The sequence below is a fragment of the Arctopsyche grandis genome, chromosome 1, assembly GCF_051622035.1.
Source record: "Arctopsyche grandis isolate Sample6627 chromosome 1, ASM5162203v2, whole genome shotgun sequence".
In the NCBI taxonomy this organism is placed as follows: domain Eukaryota; kingdom Metazoa; phylum Arthropoda; class Insecta; order Trichoptera; family Hydropsychidae; genus Arctopsyche; species Arctopsyche grandis.
In genome coordinates this window covers 36,084,863-36,112,596 of record NC_135355.1, presented here as the reverse complement: position 1 = coordinate 36,112,596, position 27,734 = coordinate 36,084,863, and the positions used below count along the sequence as shown (strand labels likewise).

The 27,734-nt window shown below is 31.0% G+C and overlaps 3 protein-coding genes across 3 annotated transcripts in view; 1 reads left to right on the top strand and 2 right to left on the bottom strand.

The window, feature by feature from the left end:
* LOC143914384 (acetylcholine receptor subunit alpha-like) overlaps window positions 1–27,734 on the top strand; it is a 220,890-nt gene that overhangs the window by 55,871 nt on the left and 137,285 nt on the right. Inside the window, exon 2 of the mRNA XM_077434587.1 lies at window positions 22,956–23,000. Within this exon, the coding sequence (XP_077290713.1) occupies window positions 22,956–23,000 (45 nt within the window). The remainder of the gene's footprint in view (window positions 1–22,955; window positions 23,001–27,734) is intronic.
* Window positions 25,061–25,735, bottom strand: LOC143914407 (ATP synthase subunit a-like). Its single transcript, XM_077434624.1, is given in 1 exon segment — window positions 25,061–25,735. A coding segment is annotated over 1 exon segment (675 nt).
* LOC143910737 (cytochrome c oxidase subunit 2-like) lies at window positions 25,579–26,961 on the bottom strand. Its single transcript, XM_077429338.1, is given in 2 exon segments — window positions 25,579–26,697; window positions 26,955–26,961. Coding segments are annotated over 2 exon segments (663 nt in total). The 3' UTR covers window positions 25,579–26,041.

Genomic DNA, 27,734 nt, shown 5'->3' with positions numbered 1-27,734 from the left:
AATGGTACGAGGCACGTGTATTTTCAAATTGTTTTGCATATGCAAGAAAAAAAAACGCGACCACATCTATGCCATTATGATTCTTGGCAAAACTCACCCCTTGAGTGTTTTTGGTGATGTCGTATCCTTGTATTGACATAGTTTTGACAGTGATCGATAACCGTAATTCACATATTTGAAGAAATGCAGGAGAAACTTGTCGAAACACCTTGACACGAAGAAACACCTTCCACAGCTGGAGTATATCTAGGCGTGCTGTGCCGTACTTTTCAGTTTATTATTACCAATAAAGGTTCAGACACACATAGTCTTACGCGGCATGTGTTTTTTTTAATAGTTTTGAACATGTAAAAAAACGCTCGCATTCCTAGTCTATACGATCGCGATACCTTCCAAAGCTCACCCCCTGGAGTGTTTTCGATGATGTTTTATCGTTGTTTGACGATGATTTCCATATTTGAAGAAATGTAGGAGAAACCTGTCGAAATAATAAGATCGTACGAATTAACAATGATATGAAGACACGCCTATCCTAGCTGGGGTTTACATAGGCGTGCTGTGCTGTACTTTTAAGTGTATTATTACCAAAAAGTTACAAACACATATAGTGGTATGCAGCATGTTTTTTTTAATAGTTTTGCACATTTAACGCTTTAATGGCTAATCTGTACGATCACAATACTTCCCAAAAATCACCTCCTGGAGTGTTTTCGATGATGTTTTATTATTGTTTGACAGTTATCGATAACGTTGATTACTATATTTAAAGAAATATATGTAGGAGAAACAATAAGATCGTACGAATTAACTTGAACATGCAGACACGTCCACCACAGCTGGAGTCATCCTAGGCGTGCCCTACCGTACTTTTGAGTGTGCTCTTACCATAATTTGTAATAATTCGACCTTGTCGGGCTACACCGGCTATTCGAATGTAAATTAATGTGAATGTATTCAGTATGTTTCGAATAAATAGTAAAGAGCTGGAATCTTTTTTTTTAGTTTAGTTTTCAGACATGAAAGAAATATATGGGGCAGTTTCGTTAAGAATTTACATTCCACGTGTATTTTGAAAAGAAATGTGTGTAAATAGGAGCGTTCGCCTTTGAAAAATTGGCGTGCCGTTTTGAATACGAAAACGCATTAAGTGTGAAATTGCCGTTTAAATACATTATGAAACGAAAGCTCAAAATGATATAAGGCGGGTGAATAAAGAGCTTTCATTTTTTTTTTAATTTTTATTCTTTTCGGCGTCCGGAAACGGCGAGTACATCCTGAGGAAATTTTAATTTAAACGCAATTATGTACATGGGACGACAAAAAGCTCGCTCTCTCTCTCTCCTTATGTATCCAAATTGATATAAATTTTTCCTTTATCACTTGAAGACGTCCACTTCAGGAAGCGATTCCAATAATAATAAAAAAATCGAAATAAAAACCTATCTTCAAGATATCGTCACGCGCTTTCGCACAATCGATGGCGCGTTGTATCGTAAATTTCGCCGTTATTAGTCGACGGCCGATTGTGATTTAAGGGCTACAATTGCGACCGACCTTTTGCGAATTTTCCCAAATTTTCCCCTGGGGGGAGGAGGGTTGAAAAAAGGCTCTTTCGAGGGTGAATAATGGACGCTGCGTGCCGGGTGTGGCCTTCATAATCGCCCCATTAATACGGCTATCAACGCGGAATTTGTCAAAACTCGAGCGAAACGAGTGTCACTATTGTCGTTACCCCGCGCACAAAAACGCGCCGATAATAAACGTCGACACTGAATTAATATTATCGTTTTAATTTTTTTATGTTTTCTGTATTCGATTTCGATCCGTCTGTTCTTTTAGTGTTGATAGTTTCGAAGATGAATTATATTTTTGTAGGTTGACTCCAGCTGTGGTGGACGTGTCTTCATGTTAATTCCTACGATCTTATTGTTTCTCCAACATATATTTCTTTAAATATAGTAATCAACGTTATCGATCACTGTCAAACAATAATAAAAAATCATCGAAAACACTCCAGGAGGTGAGTTTTGGGAAGTATTGCGATCGTACAGATCAGCCATTAAAGCGTTTTTTACATGTGCAAAACTATTAAAAAAAAAACGTGCTGCATACCACTATATGTGTTTGTACCTTTATGGTAATAATACACTTAAAAGTACGGCACAGCACGCCTATGTAAACACCAGCTAGGATAGGCGTGTCTTCATATCATTGTTAATTCGTATGATCTTATTATTTCGACAGGTTTCTCCTACATTTCTTCAAATATGGGAATCATCGTCAAACAACGATAAAACATCATCGAAAACACTCCAGGGGGTGAGTTTTGGAAGGTATCGCGATCGTATAGACTAGAAATGCAAGAGTTTTTTTACATTAAAACTTCTCTGTTTGTTTATATTACTCGCAAGATGGGCAAGAGCATCATTAATAAAAATTGCACAATGCATTCAAAAACACACAATAAGCAACATAGAATACATTTTTATAAGTAAATTGATCATTTAAGTAACATATTATTCAATTAAATTGTAGTTTCACAGTTTTTGAAAGTGTTATGGCGATCACCCGCCTTCTACATAAAATTTCAGGGGTGGCACTAAAGAAATGTAAAAATTAGTTTTAAATAAATGTAAAAACATTTCTATTGGTGGCGCCGAATACTCAATTATATTAATAACCAATTATTTAAGTTTAATTAATATAAACATCGTTCATTTTATATTATACATATTTTGTTGAAACTATACATTGCACGTTAATTTAAGAGTTCCCAAAGACAGACAAATACAAAAAGTGGATAAAAATAATCTTCCAACTGAGAAATGAAACGGATTGGCCACCAACGCTCAACACCACCATTTTATTTATTTACTCAAATTGTAAATAAATCTATATCAAAATAAAACTTTAATTTCTGTAGTGAATATGTGATGACGCTGATTATATTCCGTGCGTTGTAGCTTATTTCTGAAGACGTACCGCGTATTATTGACACAATGTATTTATTCGTAAAGGCACTTCTATTATTATAACATTTCTCTGACTATAACCTTCTACTGTGGGATGAAAATGGCTTATATAATCTAGTATGAAAAAAGGTTTGTTAAATATCGCAGTGCGGAAATCAATTCAAAACGTCGAAATCAGAGAGTTGAAAACAAATAAATATATATAGATGGGATCGAATAGAGAGACGTCAAACAAGCGGCGAGAATGCCTCGGCCAAAGAACGAACACCGCATCGGCCATTTCAATTTTATTAAAACATATTTTTATCATTCATTATATAACATATTAGTGAAGTAAGAATATGTATGAGTGATAATGACATCCTATAATAGAAATTTTATAAGATATAGTGTGAAAATGATAAAGTTATAGGCATTAAAACAATTAAGATCAGACTAAAGGAGTGGGTGGCGGAAAGTCAAACAAACAAGTATATACGATTATATTTCACTATCGAATTAGGAGACACAATTGAAATCTCTATCGAGCGAAAATGGCAAAGTTTCAAAGTGTTAGGAAAAATTTTAGAAAGGGAACACATATCGTTGCAGAAATTAAACTAAGAAAAACCTTATAAAAACCGAATGGTAGTGATTGACTAATCCAAATCGTTTTTTATTTTATTTATTATCATATCCCTTGAACACACATACAAACATATGTATATACATATTTACATTGAATATTTTTGGAATGCCGTATCGGTGGGTGTTATTTTTGTTGTTTATGGCTGTTTGCAGCGGGAAATTTTACTGGCTTATTGCTTGTCGGAATGAGACTGAACTTTTATAATTAAAGCGTTTGTGCTTTTTGGCAGGGTTGTCCACTATTTTATTATATTAATAATTATTGTTATATGTACCTTATATATTATATTTTCGATATATTGATATATTGTATGTACCTTATATATTTCGATATATGTATTATATTATTCTAAACCTATTTACAATTCTTATAAATGCTCATAATATATCTAATACATAATATTAATTAATGACTCTCTAAAGTCGATGATCTAAAGCAGATTGTGTTTCGGTAATCTGTGTTTATACCTGAAGGGTATAGACATTTTGTTATAATCACCGAGACTCTTCACAAGTGTGTAAGTATGGTAATTAGTGATTCTGTCATATAATCTACTGGTTAGTTTGTTAGTAATGTCTGTAACAAACGGAATATTATTTATGGCATGCAGTTTTTACAAGTTAGTATATATGGGTGTGTTATAAATTATTTTTAGAGATTTATTTTGTATTATTTTGAGCTTGGAAAGGTTAGTATTCGAGGCGTTATTCCATACAGGTGAAGGTAATATGAGCGCGCAATATAATTTTATTTTATTTTGAGTTTATGAAGAATTATGGCGATTAAATATTGGGTATATTGAGGATATACCCTGCATCGCCTTGCATTTCGCTGCCTCAATTTGAGGTGCCCATCTAATTCTTTTATCGAACGTTACTCCTAAATATTTTATTACTGACTGCCATTTCAGACATTCTCCAGATGGGATTTTCAGATCTAAACTTGACTTATGCTTTCTAACACTAAAGGATATGTCGTCAGTTTTGATTTGATTAATTTGAATTTTCCACTTAGTGAAGTGTTCCGTCATGGTTTTAATTGCAAATTCAAGAGTTTTACGAATAGTGTCTGGTTTTCTGTGAATTGTGAAGCAAACGGTAAACGGTCTATACAATTTTAAATAACCATTACAACTCCAAAAATATATTTACTACATAATAATTAGAGAATCCTTCTTTTCAAATAGAGTGATTAAAATTTTGAATAGTCGATCCAATGAATTAATAATTTAATACTATTTATTAATACTAAATATTAACTATCTAAAAATAAACTTGACGATTTCCTTAAAATAAATGGGCTTTTGTAGTTTTTCCCTTTTATAGTAAAGTTTATCTTTTGTATTTTAACTTGTTTATTTTATTTTCGTCTGAGTTGTTTCAAACTCCTAGGGTCCATCGGCTTTGCCACCTTTCTCAAGTATTCTCAAATAAATAAATAAATATTATTTCTAATGTAATGTATTACATTATAAAAGCGATCTAAAGAGTGGAAGTGTTTCCAAATCAGATGACAAAAAGTTTTGAAGAGCAGGAGTTTCATGGAGCTAAGAAAGTGAAGATAAGAAAATGCTTGTAAAATACGCGAAACATTTTAGTGATTAAAATTAGAATAGACTTTAATTGAAAGTGTTTAACAGCATATTTTTATATCAGCAAATTTGAGATGCTATCTTAGAATCAAAAAAATTGGCAATCTCTAAAGAAAACGATCGACCTGGAGTCAGATATCCAAGGTTTGGCCAGCAGCAACGAGTCTGGGAACGAACCCGTGACCACTCAATTTACCCACTCATTACCTGCTAACCACTGAAATATGCTGCTGGTTAAACGCTCTGCTAAAACTCTTTCTGAAAGTGCAGGTTTTCAGGATTTTCCGGATTACTAGACGGAAAATATGAAATATATTTACATAGCTCCAAATTCTTCAGGTGAACGTTAAAAACCTGTCTCTTTCATACTTTACTCTTGAAGAATAGAGGGATTTGTATTCCTGTCCAAAAGCGAAGCTTTCACATCAAGGATTGGACGTTTATTGTTTCGGTGTTTGAAATAATCTCCGATATGTCATCAACATTGTAGGAAACTCATTCTTATCAGCGAAAGGAAAAGGCTGGTTTTTAAGCTTTCGTTGAAACGTCTGAACTTTCATCACTGACCTATTCCTTATAAAATATATTATATTTTATTTCATAGAACATGAATACTCACCTTTACAGATTACTTCAAAGCGAGGAGTGTACTTATAAAGATACAATGCAATCAATATCCGTAAGAATTTTATACAATGCGAATTCATACAAACATCAACAGTGACATATATGAAGAAATTTTTGCTGCATTTTATAATCAAATTGGTGAACCTCAAGACGCTGAATAACTTGAGATTTGCAAGAAAAATACGAAGGAGATGCCAATTTTACACGAAAAGTTTCAATAAAAATCACAAAAATTGGCAAATTCTCACAAGAATCGATCAACCAAGTCACAAACCAAGGTCGGGACTCTAGTGGGATTCGAACCCGTGACTCAGCTCGAAAGCACAATATGTTTACCACTAGTCCACGCCACTGGTTGTCATTAATACATGTTATATGTTATATAAGTTATAGCTCTGATGAGAAACGATGTACCTGGAGTCACAAACCAAGGTCTGGCCAGCAGTGGGTCTCTAGTGGGATTCGGACCCGTGACTAAGCTCGAAAGCATAATATGCTAACCACTAGTCCACGCCACTGGTTGTCATTAATACAAGTTATATGTTATATTAGTTATATAAGTTATAACTCTGATGAGAAACGATGGATCTGGAGTCACAAACCAAGGTCTGGCCAGCAGCAGGACTCTATTGGGACTCAAAATCGTGATCACTCTGCTCGAAAGCATAATATGCCAACTACTAGTACACACCACTGTGATTGTCTTAAATACATATCTTAGACTGTATTCGTTGGGAGGATGGTGGCCTCATATTGAGGACTTTAAGGGTCAAATTCCTTGACCTTGATGTCTTTAATGCTGCGTACGGACCAAACCAACGACGATTTTGGGCCAACTTTTAAAACCACTAGCGTACAAAATATCGAAATAAAAATTAAATTAAAAAATTGAAATTAAATATCAAAATTAAGCTAAAGAGCGAGATTGAGCTAAAATTTTTGAATAACAACAATGTTTTGAACAACGACGATACGCATTTACAACCAGAGAAATATTATAATTTCTCTGATTAAGAGGGCTGTACACCCGAAACCTTAATTTTGTTACCGTTCCTTTCTTCGATATATATATTGAGTGTATGTATATATTGAGTGAATACGACAATATATATATATCAATATATATATTGAGTGAATGCGACAGTTGCGCTTCGACCAGATAAAACGTGTTTTAAATTGAGAAAATCGAGGTTTCGTATTCTACTATTTTCTCCTCCAAAACTGGACCAATTTTAAAAAAAATTCATCATCATTATGAGAAAGATATTTTCTGTGCATCTATTGGCGTATTTTTTTTTAAATCAACCGTTAAATAACCACGCTAGACTCTTTTCGTGGGTGTAAAAAAGAGGCAATTTTATAGATGTTTGGCGGCTCCTAGCTCCTATAAAAAATAATTAATCAAAAAAATAAAACAATAGATGCACCTCAATGGTGGATATCCATAGCATATTATAAAATAATTTCTCTAGTGCCATAATTGAGGTAGGGAGAAGTATAGTACGTTTGTATGGACAAGGCGCTGCTGTCCAGCCCTCTTAAGAGTGAAAAAAATCTTATTATTTCTTAAAAGTCGTCACGATATACTACTGTATTTCAGCCGTCAATGAAACATTTAACAAAAAAACCGTCGGTGTCAGATGTCGGTGATTTGTCAAAGGGTTTTTTTTCTATCGTCGAAATAAAATTAATAATCACACATTATCCGATAAATTTTACCTCTGAGATGGATTTAATTATTTGATTTATTTCGACGAGAGAAACAATTGAAGACTAAAAAAATTTCGATTGATGTATCGACAACACAACGGATTGGCGTCCAATAGCTGGATCACCCATACTAATACATGATATATTCTCTGTAACTGTGCATTACGGGGAAGTAAAAATAATAATTCTTTGATTTTTTTTCGATCTTAGTGCGTATCTTCGTAAGTCAAAACATCTTCGACAAACAACAGTCGAAGATTACCTGTATGTGATTGTTGATGATCTAATTTTAGATCATCTCGAAAATTTATTTAAATTGTGCATGTTCTGTTTTAGCTTTCAATATTTAATTTTAAATTTAATATAATGATTATAATTTTATTTTGATATTTGAATTAAATTTTAATATAATAATAATAGTTTTAATTTTGATATTTAATTTCAATTTTTAAATTTAATTTTTATTTCGATATTTTGTACGCTACTGGTTTTATCCTGCTGGTTAAAAAGTTGGCCCAAAATCGTCGTTGGTTTAGTCCGTAAGCACCATAATACATGTTGTATAAATATTTCGATTACCGAAATCCTTGAACGACATTATACAAATCATCACCAAAACCGTTGTCATCTATCAAAAAGCAATGCCCGAGTAATATTCCCTGAGGACACCTGACACTTCTAGTATACAAAAAATAAAACACCTATCCTATGCCGCTGGTTTACATTAAACAATAAATTCAATTCAAACGTCGATACAGCGAAATTCACCGCAATTGTGGAAATATTGCAGCACGACACAGTTGCAAAAAGGGGATAATCTCCCGAAACAAAGATAACCGTTGGCCGTTGCGGATGAGTTGCACGAGTGGAGGACAAGTAGCACACAATGAGTGTAAGCAACTGAGCAGAACAATAATTCCGGTGACAATAATTGAAAGCATTGTTAAGTTGATCCCATTGTGGCCGAGTTAAGCGAGTTCACGTTAATTTTCCTTTATGCGGGAAACCGCATATGACACACACACACACACACACACACAGTCGAACCCCGTGGATGTTAAGCAATCATTTCGTATGTGCGAAAGCTTAAACTTTAACGTGCTGGTTACTCTACTGGAAAAATTTCAACGTTTCAACACGCTCAGGAACAACTTTAACTCGGCCGGCTGAAGGAAATTCGGGTAGTTTACGCATTGAATGAATGAATGAATTTAATTGTTTAAGTGTACTTTTGTATAAAAGGAGTGGGTGCCCGTAAGGGTATTAAAACGCATTATGTTCGTATATTTATATAATAAATATTCGGATTTATATATACATATATATGTATACCAGTGGCGTGCGGTGACTTTTCAACCATAGGATGCTGTCCAAAACACGATCAGTTTATTTTTACTTACCTCTTTTACGTTTCACATGGCTTTCGTGATAGTGGTCATTTTTATCTCTTATCCGATCGTTTTCATACTTTGCCATATTGCTCATTTTGGTCATCAATATACGTTAATGTATCGTCTGCCATTACGTTGGAGATAAAATATCGTATATAATGCGTATCAAATATCCAGAATCTCGGGTACGGTGACATCTATGACGGTATGGCAAGCTACCATAATCTATCTTCCACCTTTTCGCCTTGATATGGCCATTTTAGATTTTAATTGTTTAAACGCCTATAATTCACTCTATATTTTATAAAATTTGCTCTATAGGTTCTCGTTATCTCTAATATTTAAATATTTATAGTTTAAACTCTCATATGTATATATAAATTTCAAATTTGGCGTTTAGCTTCATGTAATGTAATACACGATATATATTGATTTATGGCTAAATATGTCAAATCTGAAATTTTACGGCTAAAAGTATATCTCTTCACGGAGTTTTATCTGCGAGATAAGTATTCAATAAGAAGTTATGTTGTATCTAATTGTTAATATGATTTACAATAAGCTTACATACGTTTAGTTTTTTACAATAAGCTTACATACATACATCACATACAATTATTTTTAGTTATCAGCTGATTTAATTTAATTTATTAAACTCGCCTGAAAGGTCCAACTCAATTTTAATAATTACCATTTTAATAATTGCAGCTGTGCACATCGAAAGGTTACCCGTCATCTGATGTGCAATCTATCATTCGAGAAGACGAGAATTGCATTTAAAGCAGCCGTCCGTTAATCTGATTTTAGAGCGGATGCACCGCATCCATACAAGTAAATGTTTCTTTCGCCATTACGATGGAAAAAAAATATCGTTTTAGACGCGTTTGAAATTTGTATTTCTGAAAAGTGCCTGACGTTCATCCAGTTTTTAGTTTTACACATAGATGGCATTAGTAAAATAAAATTATTGGTATTTTTATTCAAAATAATAATTTAAATTTTATTTCATTCTTCCAAACATTGTCATTTTTATTAAAGTTGGTGATACGTTATTTTAATTTTAATTTTATTTATGTACGTAGTAACAATAGTAGAAGTTTTGTGACTAATGCGAAAATTCGAACGCGAGATTTTGATCGATCAGAATCGATCATTGATTATGTTTTCATGATCTAGAAAAAAATGTGTGTAAGTGTATTTTTATTTATTTATTTATTTAACATATTAGCCAAAGTGACATTACAGAGATCTCCAACGCGTCACTGTGGCCGGTCATTCAGTAAAAATAACATCATAACAGTAATAATAACTTATAAAAATAACAATATTGACACAACATCATTAAAATCATAAAATCATAAAAAAAAACATAGATAAAGTAATAACAATCATTCATATTTAATAGGCAAAATCAACCACTGGCATTCCTCAACAACCACTCAACCAGATTAGTATATTTTATATTGAAGAGGTCAATTTCACCAGAAATCCGGTTGAGCAGATATATAGCCCTAGATATAGGAGCCGTTGACAACATATTTGTGCGAGCCACAGGAGGAACAAACAAATCACGATATCTCAAGTCCCTGAATTTGCTAGGTGCATTAAACCTAAATTCATTTAGAACCTGAGGATTGTGAATTATCCCATTCAACAGCTTAAAAAAGTGCCTTCCCAGTAACATATTCCGACGAGACTCCAATGAGTTGAAACCTAACGCCCCTAATAGGAATGCACTAGGATATAGCCAAGGATAATAACCATACTGTTTCAAATAAAGATATCTGAGAAACCGTTTTTGGATTCTCTCAATCTTCAATGAATGAGTTATATGGGTAGGATTCCATATAATAGAAGAAAATTCTAGAATACTACGTACTAAAGATTCATAAAGAATTTTAAGCACCAACGTACTCTGGAAAGGTTTGCTAACTCTTAGTAAGAATCCCAGCATTTTTGTGGCTCGCAAACAAATATTGTCTATGTGTCGTTTAAATTGAAAATTATTCGAGAACAAGACCCCCAAATCACAATATTCATCCACAAACTTTAATTCAACACCACTTAGGCGATATGGATAAATCAAGCGATTTGAAGATCTTGCCACATTGAGAACACCGCATTTTTGAATGCTAAAAAATAATTTATTATCGACAGACCAACTTGACAGCGCATCTAAGTCCAATTGGAGAAGGGCTGCGTCACTATGAGACTTAACTGTCATAAAAATCTTAAGGTCATCGGCGAATAAAAGATAGTCTGAATACTTGATTATTTTTGAGATGTCATTAATGTAAATTAAAAAGAATAATGTCCCTAAGTTGGACCCTTGAGGTACCCCAGAATGTGAAATAAACTCATTTGAGGAATTAGGGTGAAAATAGACAAATTGCCTCCGATTTTCAAAGTAATTTTGTATAAGTTGCATCAAGCCATTTGATAACCCAAAATTTCTTAACTTCACAAACAAAACATTATGGTCTACCATATCAAAGGCCTTCATGAAATCGGTATATACTACATCAACTTGGTTTCCCGCATCAACCGATTTGGTTACATAATTGGAAAAACATAATAAATTAGTAACTGTTGAACGAGAACTTCTAAATCCATGTTGTTGATCGATCAAATATGGTTCACAGTGATTGTAGATATACCGATGTAAAATTGCCTCGAACACCTTGGCAGGAGCAGAAAGTAGCGCAACCGGTCTATAATTTGTAATTGATAAAATGTCACCTTTTTTAAAAATGGGAACAATTTTAGTGATTTTCCAAAAATCAGGAAAAATTCCCGAATTTAATGACAAATTGAAGATAAAGCATAGTGGTTGCGTTAAAGGAGCTTTGCAAGCTTTCAACACATACGCAGGAATGAGATCTGGACCAGCCGACAGTTTTGGTTTCAGTCTGTTAAAACCATAAATTAAGTCATTTTGATTGCAGCAATCTAGGTTTAGAAAAGGGAACCAGCCATTGTCTGATATACTGTTAGACTGACCTTGTACAGATTGACAACTCCGCACAATATTGCTAAAATGTTCACCAAACTTATCAGCAATATTTTGGGAACCATGTACCTCACAGTTTTCATAAATCATAGTGCCAGGCATATTTTTAGTAAAACGTTTAGAATTAATAAGTGACCAGAAAGCAGACGGCTCCTTAGATAGTGCAATTTCACAATTTAAAATATATTTTTTACGGCATTCATCCATAGTTGATTTTACTAATTTACGCAGATATACAAAATCAGCACGTGCTATGCAACATTTCGTTGTTTTCCAAATTTTATGGACGTAAATTTTTCTTTGAATAATCTTAATTAAATCTTTTGTAAACCATTTAGGATACTTATAATCGTTGGATAACTGGGCAAATTTCTTTTTATTAAAAATGCCATTACATTCATTATATACAATATTATAGAAGGTGGAAACAGCTATATTTACATCACAACACTTATACAACTCATTCCAATTAGCCAGACAATTGGTCAGACTATTTCCTAATTTAACCAGCTTATCTCCATATTCAAATTTCCATCCAGGTATCATTTTTCCATCAGAACACAACATATTATTAATATTAACTTTAGCTGAATTAAAAATAATATCAACATCAAGTGCTGGATGATAAATATCCTCTGTAACTAAAGGATTAGACGCTCTTGATACAGATATATTAACACAATCAATATTAGTGAAGATTAAATTTAAAATAGAACCATTATAATTGTTTTTAATAAAATTGATTTGACTTAAATCTAACAAAGATAAAACAAAATTAAGATCCTCACTCGAACAGTTCGAGGAGATTAAATTAAAATCCCCAATCAAAATTACACGCCCCTTGGATAAATCTAAAACATTTGAGTTAGGTGGAAAATATGTAGGTATTTTCTAATTTTCGTCACCTGAAGATTGGCATGTGGTGCTCCTGAACCACGCATAAACGGTTTAGTAGAACGAGGTAGCGAGGGCCGCAAGGGTTGAGATGTCGCCAAAGGATCAGTAGAAGGCTGGTCGACATCGTGAGTGGATGGCACTGAAGCAGGAACAGACACATGTATGTCTGTATTTTGGAAATTTTTGAACACTACCGAACAAAATGTGTGTCTTAGTATCGGTTTTTGAAATGCTTTTCGATAGGACGTAAATTTTTGAGTTGACCGAAAATGGTACCTCGCCTTATATGTATGTATCATCTTTTTTACATACCTCCTTTACGTTTCACATGGCTTTCGTGTTAGTGGTCATTTTTATCTCTTATCCGATCGTTTTCATACGTTGCCATATTGCTCATTTTGGTCATCAATATAAGTAAATGGAGCCTCCGCCATTACATGGTGCAAATATATCGTGTAAGACGCGTTTGTAATTTTCCCGCCGACATTCTATTTGACGTTTACGGTTGACGTTTGTTTGTTAGTTTTAAACATAGATGGCGATAGTAAAAAAAAATCATTGGTGTTTTTATTCAAAATAATAATTTTTTAGTTTTTGATTCAATTATGTCCCAAACCACTCAACGGATCATGATTTTTTTTTAAATGTACCTAATAGAAATTATAAATTGTATGCACTAATATTTAAAAAATATTTTTATCTGAACCGGAAGTAGCACTTTTACTCAAGAGAATCGTGGTTTTTTTAATGTTTTTTCCAGAAACCTTTCAATGTATTGAACTAAAATTTCATATCTACAAATTTAAGCTTAATACCAAGTTAAATATAAAATTTGGTGAACATCCGTCAACCAGAAGGGGCAGTTTACTCTTGCTTATACTTGTTATACATATTCCAAAAGACAAAATAGACTATGAAACTTTCATCAAGAGTCTTTTACTAAAAAAGGCAGAAGAAAAATCAAAATTACTTTAACTAATTTCGAAATTTGCATTAAGTGGACAAGTCCCAGTTTCGAACAGTTTCCTCAACATTTCAAACTCTACATATATGTACATATATAAGCCGTTATAAGTCCACTTTTCTTCATTTTGAGAAATTTCTCTTCTTTGTTAAATATTTTCTTCATTTCGAGTAATGTTTTGCGTTTAACAATATTTAAAACCACCAGTGGCCTATTTTTACCATATTCTGGACATATCGAATTAAAATAAGTGATAACAATTTGTGAATTAAGTCAAACCGAAATAGTGTTTTTGTAACCGAAAATTGAATTTCCGCCATTTATGTATATGTATGTACAGGTTTTTCATTCCAAATTAAACCTTTTTCGTTTCAAATTGACCCCTTTTCAAAGTCAATTTGGAATGAAAAACCTACATATATAAAGAATGACGTTTTGAAATGAGAATTCATTAAATACACACTTCTAACTGTAGCTAAAATCTAAGGCTAAGGTGCTTCAGTCTCAACAGAGATCTGTTGTAAAATTAGTACGTCTTTCAAGTACTCTTCAGATAATTCTTTTGGTGAATTCTTTTTCAAAACTAAATAACGATTTAATTTTATATCGTAGGCTATGATTGTTTCATTTGTGAAAAGAAATATGTCTTTAAACTTTCAATATGTTTTGCAGAATTTAAATAATTACGTTGCCATGTTTATAATAAGTTCAAATAAATCATCATTTGTTTTTTTTTCCTTTTAAAACTTCATGGAAAGAATTCAATTGTTTGAATCGTATACATTCGTGCATGAAAATACACTATCGCTTTGAATTTTATTATATAAAATGTCAGAAAAAATCGCAAACAAGCCCACGATAAACCCATATGCAGTATGCAAAGCTTCATTCTAGGTATTATACAGGTGTGTGTATAAAAATGTATACCTCAATATAGGTACATTTGTGCATCTAAACTTTTGCTATTTTTGGACCGGAATAATTGAGGCTCGTTCGAGTTGATTCGACCAAACCCACTGTTGAAATTTATGTCCGTTTCAAAATTTTATTCAAAAATGTTTCTGCCTCTTTCACGTGAAAATGTACACGAAGCTAATTTCCTGTGTATTTTTTTAATCTAATTAATACAGAGAAATGTTTTAATAATAGAAGTGGCTTTAGGCGTTATATTGTTATCAAGTGTCGATTGTCCACAGACATTCCTAAATCATTTTAGCATCAGTCGTATTTGATGCTTGGTGCTCGACGTATGTCCGATAAAAACTTCTCTGGGCCTTGGGCAATGGGCAAGTGCATCGTTAAAAGTTGCACAATGCATTCAAAAACACACAATAAACAACATGGGATACATTTTTATAAATAAACATATTATTATACAAACATATTTAAGTAACACATCGTAGTTTGACAGTTTTTAAAAGTGTCATGGCGATTGCCCACATTCTACATAAAATTTCAGGGGTGGCACCAGAGAAATGTTAAAATTATATTTAAATAAATGTAAAAACATTTCTCTTGGTGGCGCCGAATACTCAATTATAACTATAAATTATAATTATAAATATAAATATACTCAATTATAATTATAATTATTATTATATTAAAATAAAAAGCTTTAATTTAATATTATACACATTTTGTTGAAACTATAAATTGCACGTTAATGTAATTGCACGAGTTCCCGAGGACAGACAAATACAAAAAAGTGGATTAAAATAATCCGCCAACTGAAAATAAACGTATTGGCCACCAACGCCTAACACCACCATATACTCAAATTGTAAATAAATCTATATCAAAATAAAACTTTAATTTCTGTAGTGAATATGTGATAGCACTGATTATATTCCGTGCGTTGTAGCTTATTTCTGAAGACGTACCGCGTATTATTGACACAATTTATTTATTCGTAAGGGCAATTCTATTATTATAACATTTCTCTGAATTAATATTAGCGCTTTGATGGAATGTCTGGTGAAGAGCGACGTGTAGAGTACTTGATGAGTTATTTTATATCATAAATTTATTTGATACTAGAAATTCATTAACAATATTTATTTATACTAAGCTCCGTCATGCACATATAATTTTTTGATTTTCTCATATTAAAAGTGATTGATTTACATGAAAATAAAATTCATTTACATAGCTACCCGGGAAAACCTTAGAGACTGTCACTCCCTAGATACCTAATTGCGTGCTGGGGAGAAAATACTCAAAATCAACTCACCATTACAAATTTTCTTCCAAGAAAATATTTATTTATTGAACTAATTTAACTTATACATATATTCTTGCCTAATAGACCCCCCCCTCATTTTTAGACTAATGCTGGTCCATAAACTGATAATAATTTAATTTAATTAATAATTTTTAATTTAACACCTATTTTATCATAGCAACATTTTAAATGGTCTTTTTTCAATAAATGGTCAGTAACTTTGTCAAAAATTAAGGGAAAATAAACAAAAGTCAATAAATTGCTTATTATTTAAAGTATTTTTTGATAAACAGACAATATTCAACCAGTCGGTGATCGATAAATAAACTAACAGGTCATCTATGTATTTACTGACCAAATCAAACGAAGATACTGGCCAAATAAATACAATCCTTTTATTATAGATACATACATATGTACATATATACATATATTATGATCTGGAAATATTACTTTATTATTTTTTAATCCTGTCTAAGCGTCCATTTTGATATAAAACATTAAATTTGATTGACGTGTGTTTATATTAGGAATAGTTATACCCAATGGAGTCAAACCCATATTAGTGTTATTTTTACTTGAATTATTATACATACATGAATGAAGAAGAAAAATTATAAATATGTATATAAAAATGAGTGTGAAAAAAGTAACTATTATCACTGTTTAATTGAGTTTTGAAGGGGCAGTAGAAAGCTGCGGTATAGATAACTAGCTGTCATTGCCTCGATCTGACACAAAATTCCGATATAATTTTTAATGATTAAACTCCTCTAGCTTCATGTCGGAGACATTAGCTCACTTTAATGTTAGCTATCCCCCGTATTTAGGTAAAATATTAAAATGATCTAAAGAGTGGAAGTGGTTTAAAACCAGATCACACATTTTTGACTGGCAGGAACTAACAGAGTGAAGCAAAAGTTAATAAAAAGCTTATGAAATGTCAATTATAGTAGTAAAAGTACGCCGTTTAGTCGTATTAGTGGCTTTATGAATGATCGAAGTGGATATATAATATATAGCCAGCAGCATAGCTCGGTCGTTAAGCTTCTGCCTAGTACTTAGAGGTGCCGGGTTCGATCACATAAGCTGACCTTGATTTGAAAATAATTTTTATGAGTATATCTGTAGTGCTGCTAGACTTGCATATTTGTGACTCCATGTCGATCGTTTCCTATCAGAGCTTGCCAATTTTTCTGATGTTCAAGATTAAAATTGGATAAAAACCTTCCTACCTATTATGTCACCACTATTTGAATATGATTAATGTACAATAAAATGTTTGTACAATTCATAGATTAATTACGAGTTTTCAGTGTCTCGTAATTCATTGACTTGTGTAGTAAAAATGCTGCACTGTTTGTAATTGACCAGGAAGGCGCATTGGGCTTTACCCAGAGTAATGTAATAATAATAATATAAGGGCCCTTAAGAATAAATAAATGTTGTCAATATTACGCGGTACGTCTCTATAAATACGCTTCAACGCACGGGATACTATCGAATCAATTTACTTATAAAAATGTATCCCATGCTAAAATTATTAGGATTATCTGTGGACAATCGTCAACATGACGCCTAAGGCCACTTAAATTTCTCTGGGTTTACCTTTAAGGCCTTCCTGGTATATATTTATGTATGTATGTAAAAAAAAATACATATTGTTACGTAGGGGTGGGTGGAGGATCCAAGTAAAAGTCCAACAGTCGTTTCACAGCATTTATTGATGATTAAGGAGATACACGCACTGTCACTGCTCAGTCCAGAATTACATGATATCGCCTAAGTATCGCCTTATAAGGGATAGATCTCTCAGGACATCTTCAACGTCTAATTTGTTTACCTATTGTTATGGTCACGTACGGATATGTCTTCCCACGACATTCGCTCCCGCGGAACAGGTCAATTCTGGGAAGTGCAATCATTGTTTAGCTTTCATGCACTTAGCTTGTCGCTAATCTTTAAAACCACGTGCACTGGTCACACGGTCTCTCAGGACGCTACCCGGCCTAATCCGATCGCAATTACTCGGCGGCTCTTTTTAGTATACGTACCAATATTATAAAAAAAGTTTTTTTCAAAACATAGGTACCTCTTCTATAATTTGTTTATAAAATTATTATTTTGAATAAAAATACCAATAATTTTATTTTACGACCGCCATTTATGTTTAAAACGAAAAACTGGATAAACGTCAGTCAATTTTCAGAAATTAAAATTTCAAACGCGTCTTACACGATATTTTTGCACCATCGTATTGGCGGAGGATCCATTTACTAATATTGATGACCAAAATGAGCAATATGGCAAAGTATGAAAACGATCGGATAAGAGGCAAATTTTTTCCTGAATTGTATTCGTAAGTGAAACGTAAAGGAGGTATGAAATAAAAAATACACGAAGGTTAGTTCCATTTTGCAAAACTGGGTTTTATAAGGATTTGTAGAGGATGTCTGTAAATCGTAATGGCTGTGAAATGGCTTCTTCATACGAAAAATTTAACATTATAATTTGAATTAAATTTCATGCGATGTTTCGTCCGGTGCTTCTCGAACGTTGGGTCGCGTCGTCGAGCACCCCCGGTGGGATTTCGCCATTGTGTTTGTTCAGAATTGTGTTGTGTTTACTTTTACGTTTTCCCCGGCCCTTGTATCCGTTTCACTTTTATATTATATATGTACGTATATACAGTGCTGGATTCGCGTATTCAACTCGGCCTGTGTGTATGTACATTGTCGACTGCCTACAACTCTTATTTACATTGAATTAAAAAATATATATGTGTGTGTGTATACAAAATAACCCGACGAGTATATTGATATATGTGCATATGTTCATAATCAAGCGTAGCGGTTCCGTCTGATAATGCCATTAACTTGTATTTTTTCCATCGAAATTTGATAATAAAAAAGGGGAAGTATCATTCAAGTTGGTGAATAAATGTTCATTTTACTGTTCGAAAAGCTCACTGGTCGTTTAAAGTAAATTCGCTCAATTTACGTCTCACGTAGCCATTAAAAAACGTTTAAGAGTGTCTTTTCCTACTTCCAGTTGAATGCGAACGACTGTCTAGTAAATACAATGTATGTAAGTTTGTCGTAAAACTTTAACCGCGTAAACTACTTACTTACATTCTGTATTATTCGATTAAAAAGTATTTTGCACTCGTTGAATTGTTTGAATCTATTCAATGTACGTATATATAATATGTATGGTCATTGTCTAAGAATGAACTTGACGATAATTTTTAGATTATTGTCAAGATTAATTTTAGATTATTGTTGGTATATTAATTTTGGTACTAGACGGTGAATTGTAATGAATTATTTATCATTGGGACCCAACAATGGAGAAATGTGAAATTATTTTTTTAAGAATACTTGGGAAAAGTTGATGGACCAAAGGGGTTTGATAATCATAAATTAGAACAGAAATACAATTATCAAGATAATATATTTCTAATGTATGTAACAAGTAAAGCCCGGACCCAGAGGGTGCCGCGTATTGTTTAAATGTTGTAAATGCATTGTTAAAGGCTTTACAACAATGGAACAATGAACGGCACCTTGGCTATCCTACTTCTAGTAATAAGATTATGATAGCATAAAAATAAAGAAAATATCACCAACTCAAAAATAGATGAAAATAAAATAAGCAAGAGAAAATAAAATTGATAAACGAAACTTAAAATAAATTTTAATATACTTTAATATAATAAAAGATAAACTGAATAGACATTTCCAAACTTCGGCCACTATATTTGAAAAGGACAATTCTCTAATTATTTAGTAGTAAATATCTTTTTGGACTTTGAGATTATGATTTCTCAGTTGTTAAATGTAAGGAGGCTTATCATACGACAATTATAATGGTTATTTCTACTTTTATAGACTTCTCTTAGATCTCCTCTCATTCTTTTCAATCTCATATCATATGAAAATGATTTCAGTTCGGAAAGCATACATATTTTTAATTCTTTGTTGTATCCTTTCTAAACACACAACCTTTTTTTTAAATAAGGGTTTCAAATGGAATATGAAAATTCAAGTTTTGGTCTAATATGTGTTTAATAAATTTCGGTCAAAAGTTTGGCATTGACGCAATTAAATACATGTTTATATGTTTTATTGATATAATAAATATTAGTTAACTATTTTAAATCACAATTGGTAATAGCTAAAAGATCAGTCTTACATAATTAACATAATAATTTAATTCATCTTAACAAATTTACATAATATTTTGTATTAAAAAGATAAAAATTGTTTCTTAGGACCATATTGAATCAATACACTATAATATGTGAGGCTTACATTATATCTATGTATAGTTTGAAAGATTAAACCGTTAATAGAAATACTGTCATGTTCCAGGAGTTGATTGTATTTTTAAAAAGTTGATTAGGATGTTGACATCCCAATCAATATTTCTGTATTTTTATTTAATTTATGATATTTCAACGTTCTAATACAAGTTAACATGAACGAGATTATTTTAACACTGAATCTTTAATTTAAGTTACAAGGTACACTTTTTACAAACCTCCTTTACGTTTCACTTACGATTACAATTCAGGAAAAAAATTTCCTCTTAACCGATCGTTTTCAAACTTTGCCACATTGCTCATTTCGGTCATCAATATAAGTAAATGGATCCTCCGCCATTACGATGGTGCAAAAATATCGTGTAAGACGCGTTTGAAATCTGTCCCTCGAGATAGTGCCTGACATTATTCGCTGTAAATGTTCAGTGGCTTTGTTCGCCCACTGCGCTCGCCTCGGCGTTTTCTTGGTGAATATCCGTTTTCGCCGTCATCTAGCTCTAATTTCTTGAACGCCTATAACTATTTCTTTTTCATTCTATATTTTTATTTATTTATTTATTTGAAAAATTTACAGTTTATTAAGTTACATAGAGTGAAAAACATAATTATGTTAAGTAAACCATTAATAATTTCACATATAGGTAAAAAAAAGAAAAGCTCAAACATTTAAAATAAGAAAAAAAAATGATAATAGAGTAAGATAGTTAGAGAAAACAAAAAGAAAAAAATAGAAATAACAGTATAGTAAAAATATCAAAATAATAAGAATAATAATATGATAAAAATTATGAAATAATAAAAATAATATAATATATAACAAAAAACAAAAAGACAAAATAAATACATCAAAATAAAAATTCATAATCACAATCGTAAATTTTCAATAAAATTAATCATCGAAAAACAAATTTGCAATAATCAGTCTAGCTTGTATAGCATTAATATTAAATAAATCAAACATAGAAATTGTTAAAATTAGTGTGTTGACGGTGGAGCTTGCACGCCAGATGAATGAGCTTCTTCCATAATTAGAAAAAGTATTAGGTATGTAAAGGAGCTCATTACATCTAGTCATTCTATTTGGCACACGCAATGATAGTCTGCTCAATAATTGAGGACAGTCGATCGAGCCGTTAAGGATGTTCAAAATTGTTGAGATGTCAGCTATCTCCCTTCTTTTGACAAGTGGAAGTAGATGCTGACACCTACAAGCATCTTCATAGGAAGTATAGGATAATCCAAAACGGCTACTGATGTACCTCAAGAATCTCTTCTGAATGCGCTCCAATCTGTCTCTTGCACCAGAGTACTCTGGGTTCCAAACTTGGGATGCAAACTCAACAATACTTCTTACGTATGCACAATAAAGTATTTTGTATGATTTAATAGAAGTAAAGCATTTGGAGGACCGGATGACGAACCCGAGGGCCTTCGACGCTCGAGCTACAACATTGTCAATATGTTTACTAAAGGATAGATCAGAGTTTAAAAAGACTCCCAAATCCCTAATTTCCGATACCCTTGTGAGTCTATGTCCGTTGATTGAATGAGGAAAGTCAACTGGACATAGTTTTCTGGTGAAGGTTATGCAGGAGCATTTTGCTACATTAATTTCCAACTTATTTATGCTGCAATAAGCCTCTAGCCTGAACAAATCATCTTGTAGGGCCAAAGCATCATTTCGGTTGTCTATTCTCTTGAAAATCTTCGAATCATCAGCAAATAATAGTACACTTGAATTCTGAAAACATTTTTCAATATCGAAGATGAAGATATTGAATAATAGAGGTCCCAAGAGGGAGCCTTGCGGAACACCAGAAGGAATATTCATCCATCTCGATATAAATCCATTTATTAAGACAGCCTGTGATCGACATTTTATAAGATTTGCTCTATAGGTTCTCATTATCTCTCTTATATATTTAGGTCACTCATACTGTTGTAAACGTTGATCGTGGTATAAGCGAACGTAAGAAGATGTTGATAGTATTTTAAATTCTTACGACCTACATATACGGTTTGGCTAACGGTTAATTTAGTTTGATGTTTCCATGCGGACTATTGTGTTTGTGATTTTCACCTTTAAATCTGAATCTGACCGTTCCGCCAAGGAGTTCAACTATTTTTAAACCGCTTTGCGATATTTTATTTAATTTGTCAAATGAGTTTGTATGTGTGTTTAAGTTGTTGTAATATATATATGCTAGGCTTATTTTGCACTCGTTATAAGAATTGTGTATCTGGTAAATATATGTAATATTATAATAGCGCAATAAACATAGCACGGCGGAAGTGTTGACCGCTTTACAGTGTCTTTTAAAAGAAAATGCTATCTCGTTGCCTCGCCTGAAACACATTCAAATCCTCCTGAATGCTTTCTTCACGTTTCCTTCAGCGTCGAGATGGTGCTATCTCAGCGGAGATAACGACAAGAAAGCGAGCAAGCAAATTCGAAATATCTAGACAAAGCACTCAACGTTCGTTATGCTTAGGAAGTTCGCTAGTCAAACAGCTTTTAATGAAAAACTCCACTCAACGCTAACAATCTGTCGACTATTTTCCATTTGACTCCGTTACTTTTCATTGTTATTCATGCAGTTTTTTTTTGTTTTTGTTTCAGAATCTGAAGAATCAAATTATGACTACCAACTTGTGGGTGGAACAGGTAATTCGATTTGTATTTAATATAATCTATTTGCCATTCGGTTGGTGTTATCATACATACATATGGGGGGTATTTTAGGGGGTTTAATTTTTTCTTTAAATAAAATTTTTACTAGAAAATTTATTATTAAATTGAATTTATTTTTAATAATAATATGGTTTTTACCTTTTATTTCTGTTAGAAGATTAAGAGTTTTAGGTTTAAAAAATAGAAATTTATTATTAAAATTATTAGATTATGGTTGAACTGAAAAGTTTGGGGGTCAGGGTATGTATTTATATATTCATAGAATTAGTAATTTAAATTACATTATTCAATTAAATTTCTTTAAGATTTTTTTTATTTATTTTTTTTTTTTTTTTATTTTTTATTTTTTTGGGGGGTATTTATTTAATTTAGTGATTATTACTTAGATAACTTATAAAGAGTATTATATTGAAGTTATAAAAGAGATTAAATTTTAATCTTTAAGTAAAGGGTTTATTAAGTTTCAAATATCATACTAATTTATAAAAAATAATTATTTAATTTTACAGTGAAAATGTAATGTTTTTAGTTAAACTATATAAATTTGAAATATTAATGATTTTATTCACTATTAATTAAATTAGAAGTTTAATGTTTATATATTTCTAATTGGAATTGAAGTTCAATTTTATTATTAACAATAATATACCTCTGTTTTGGTTTCAATTAAAATAAGGGAAAGTATTATTTCCTAATTTTAGGTCGAAACTAAATATATATATCTATATTATATTTCTTATTAAAGATAAATTGATATAGATTCAATATTTATTAAATGCAAGTTAATTATTTTAAGTAAATTATTATCCTAAGATTTTCAATTTAAAAGATTTTGATTTCATTCATAAAAAATTCCTAAAATTAAAATTCTAATAAATATGGATGATGTTATAAATCAGGAAATTATATTTGAAATTTTATATGAGAGAATTATTGGTAAAATAATAGAAATTTCTACATCAAAAATTAAAAAAATAACTGTAATGATAAAGAATTGTATGGAGAATGGAAAACGAGTTAAGGATTTGGGGTCAAATCCACATTCAAAGGGAGAGATTTTCTCTCGGTCTAAGGCATTCTTTTTTGAGATAATTAAAGAAATAAAGATTATTAAGTTTGTAATTAATAAAATAATTGTTATTAAAAATTTTACTAAGAAGATTATTTATATTAATTATATTAAACTTTTTAATTGGAAATTAATTATACTAAATTATATTATACAAATATTATTATTATTTATTTCATCAATATATAAAAGTGTATAAAAAAATTCATACTACATCTACAAAATGTCAATATCAAGCTGCTGCTTCAAATCCAAAATGATGATTATTAGAGAAATGGTTAGATTTAATTCGAATTAAGTTAATTATTAAAAATGAAGTTCCAATTAATACGTGAAATCCGTGGAATCCTGTAGCTATAAAGAAAGTTGATCCAAAAACTCTATCAGCTATGGAAAATGATGCTTCTATATATTCAATTGCTTGAAGACCAGTGAAGTAAATCCCTAAAAGAACTGTTAGTAAAAGACTTTTAAAAGTATTGTTAAAATTGTTTTCTAGTATGCTATGATGAGCTCATGTGATTGAAATTCCAGAAATTAATAAAATTAATGTATTTAAAAGAGGGATTTGGAAAGGATTAAATATTAAAATGTTTTTAGGGGGTCATATTATTCCTAATTCAATATTAGGAGATAATCTGCTGTGAAAAAATGATCAAAAAAATGAAAAAAAAAAAAAAATTTCGGAAATAATAAATAGAATTATTCCTCAACGTATATTTATATTAACTTTTAGTGTGTGTATTCCTTGAAAGGTTCTTTCTCGAATAATATCTCGTCATCATTGAAATATAGTTAATATAAGAATGATTAATCTAATAATTATTAATAAGTTAGGTTTTCTTTCATTAAATCATTGAATTATTCTTATTATTATAGTTATAGTTCCTAATGCTCCTGTTAGGGGTCAGGGTCTATAATTTACTAAATGGAAGGGGTGATTGATATTATTTGACATAGGTAGTTAAATTTCAGATGTATAAAGAGTTCTTAAAATAGTAAAAACATAAGATTGAATGATAGCAACCGAAGATTCTAAGATCATTAAAATAATTTCTATGGAAATAATTAATCAATATAAGTATATTGGGACATTTCTGCCATTATTTCTGAGAAGTGAAATTAGTAAATGGCCGGCAATTATATTAGCAGTTAGTCGGACTGCTAAGGTTAAAGGGCGAATAATATTTCTAGTAGATTCAATTAATACTATAAAAGGTATTAATATGGGGGGAGTTCCTCTGGGAATTAAATGAGAAAATATTCTTTCTGTTTTATTTAATCAGCCAAAAAATATTAAAGTTAATCAAAGAGGTAGGGAAAAGGACAAATTAAAAACTAAGTGACTGGAAGAAGTAAAAATGTAAGGAAAAAGACCTAGAAAATTATTTAAAAATAAAATTATGAATAGTACTATAAATGTTATAGAGATTCCTTTAAAAGAGTTAGATTTAAGTAAAGTATAAATTTCATTATTTAAAATTTTAAAGAGTTTATTTATTAATATAATTGAACGATTAGGAATTAATCAAAATATTAAAGGAAAAATTATAATTACATAAATTGATCTATTTCAATTTAATGGGAGATTTATAAATCTAGAAGAGGGATCAAAAATAGAAAATAAATTATTTATCATTGTCACTTAATTTTACTTATTTTATAATTTAAATATTTTATAGGATTAGATTTAGGGGTGTAGAAAAAAAAAATAAGGGAATTTATTCAGTAAAATATTGAAGAAAAAAAAATTAATAAAGATAATCAGTTTAATGGTATAATTTGTGGTATTTAAAGAATATTTAAAATATAAATTATTTAAATTTGACAAATTTATGTTATTAGTTAACTAATTCTTTCATTAGAAATATGTGCTAATATATTTTATTATGATTTAAGAGATCATTACTTGCTATAAGTTATCTAATGAATTAAAATTTTTAATTCATTTAATGAAATTGGTTATATTAATAATTTCTAATCTAATAGGTATGAATCTATGATTTGTTCCACAAATTTCAGAACATTGTCCAAAAAATAAACCTGGACGATTAATAAATATGGGGAGTTGATTTAATCGTCCTGGAAGAGCATCAGCTTTTACTCCAAGAGTTGGAATTGTTCAAGCATGAATAGTATCTGAAGATGTAATTAAGGCTCGAATTTGAATTCTAAAAGGTAAAATAACTCGATTATCGGTATCTAATAGACGAAATGAATTTAAATTATCAACAGGTGATATATAAGAGTCAAATTCAACTGGTATAAAGTCTGAGTACTCATAAGATCAATATCATTGATGACCAATAATTTTAAGAGTGATTGCTGAATTTTGTGATTCATCTATTAAGTAGAGTAGATGGAGAGATGGTATAGCAATTAGGATTAAAAATAATCTAGGTAACGTAGTTCAAATTAATTCAATGTTTTGATTTTCTAGAAGGTTATAATTAGAAAATTTATTAGTTCAAATTGAAATTATCAAATATAGAACAAATGAGGTAATTAAAGTAATAATAATTATTATAGAATCATGAAAAAATAGTAATTGTTCTATTAAAGGGGAGCTTCTATTTTGAAAGTTTAAAGTTGATCATGTAGCTATTTCTAAAGAAAGATTAATCTTTATAGATGGATTTTAAATTCATTACATAAATTCTGTCACATTAGAATTTAGCAATTAAAGGAAGTTCAATGTATCTATGGTCGTGAGGAGGTGTGAAGTGTATTCATTCAATTGAAGTATAATTATTTATAGTAAATAAAATAAATTTTTTATTAATTATTCTTTCTCAAATAATATAAATTATAATTATAATTCTAGTAATTGATATTATTGATCCTAAAGAAGAAATAACATTTCATCTTAAAAATGAATCAGGATAATCTGAATATCGACGGGGTATCCCTGAGAGTCCTAAAAAGTGTTGGGGAAAGAATGTTATATTCACTCCAATAAATATAGAGAAAAATTGAATTATAAGTAATGATTTATTTATAAATAATCCTGTAAATAGAGGGTATCAATGAATGAAACCTGCTATAATGGCAAATACAGCTCCTATAGAGAGAACGTAATGAAAGTGGGCTACTACATAGTATGTATCATGTAAAACTGTATCAATAGATGAATTAGATAGGATAATTCCAGTTAAACCACCAATGGTAAAAAGAAAAATGAATCCTATAGTTCAGTATAGAGAGGGGTTTAAATTTAATTGGGTTCCGTTTAGTCTTGCTAATCATCTAAAAATTTTAATTCCTGTCGGGATAGCAATAATTATAGTAATAGATGTATAGTAAGCTCGTGTATCGACGTCTATACCTACAGTAAATATATGGTGTCCTCAAACTACAAATCCTAGTAATCCAATAGAGATTATAGCATAAATTATTCTTAATCTACCAAAAGATTCTTTTTTTCTTCTTTCGTGAGTTGAAATATGAGAAATAATTCCAAACCCGGGTAAAATTAAAATATAAACTTCTGGGTGCCCAAAAAATCAGAATAAATGTTGATATAGAATTGGATCTCCTCCTCCAGCAGGATCAAAAAAAGAAGTATTAATATTTCGATCTGTTAATAGTATAGTGATAGCTCCAGCTAATACTGGTAAGGATAATAATAAAAGAACTGC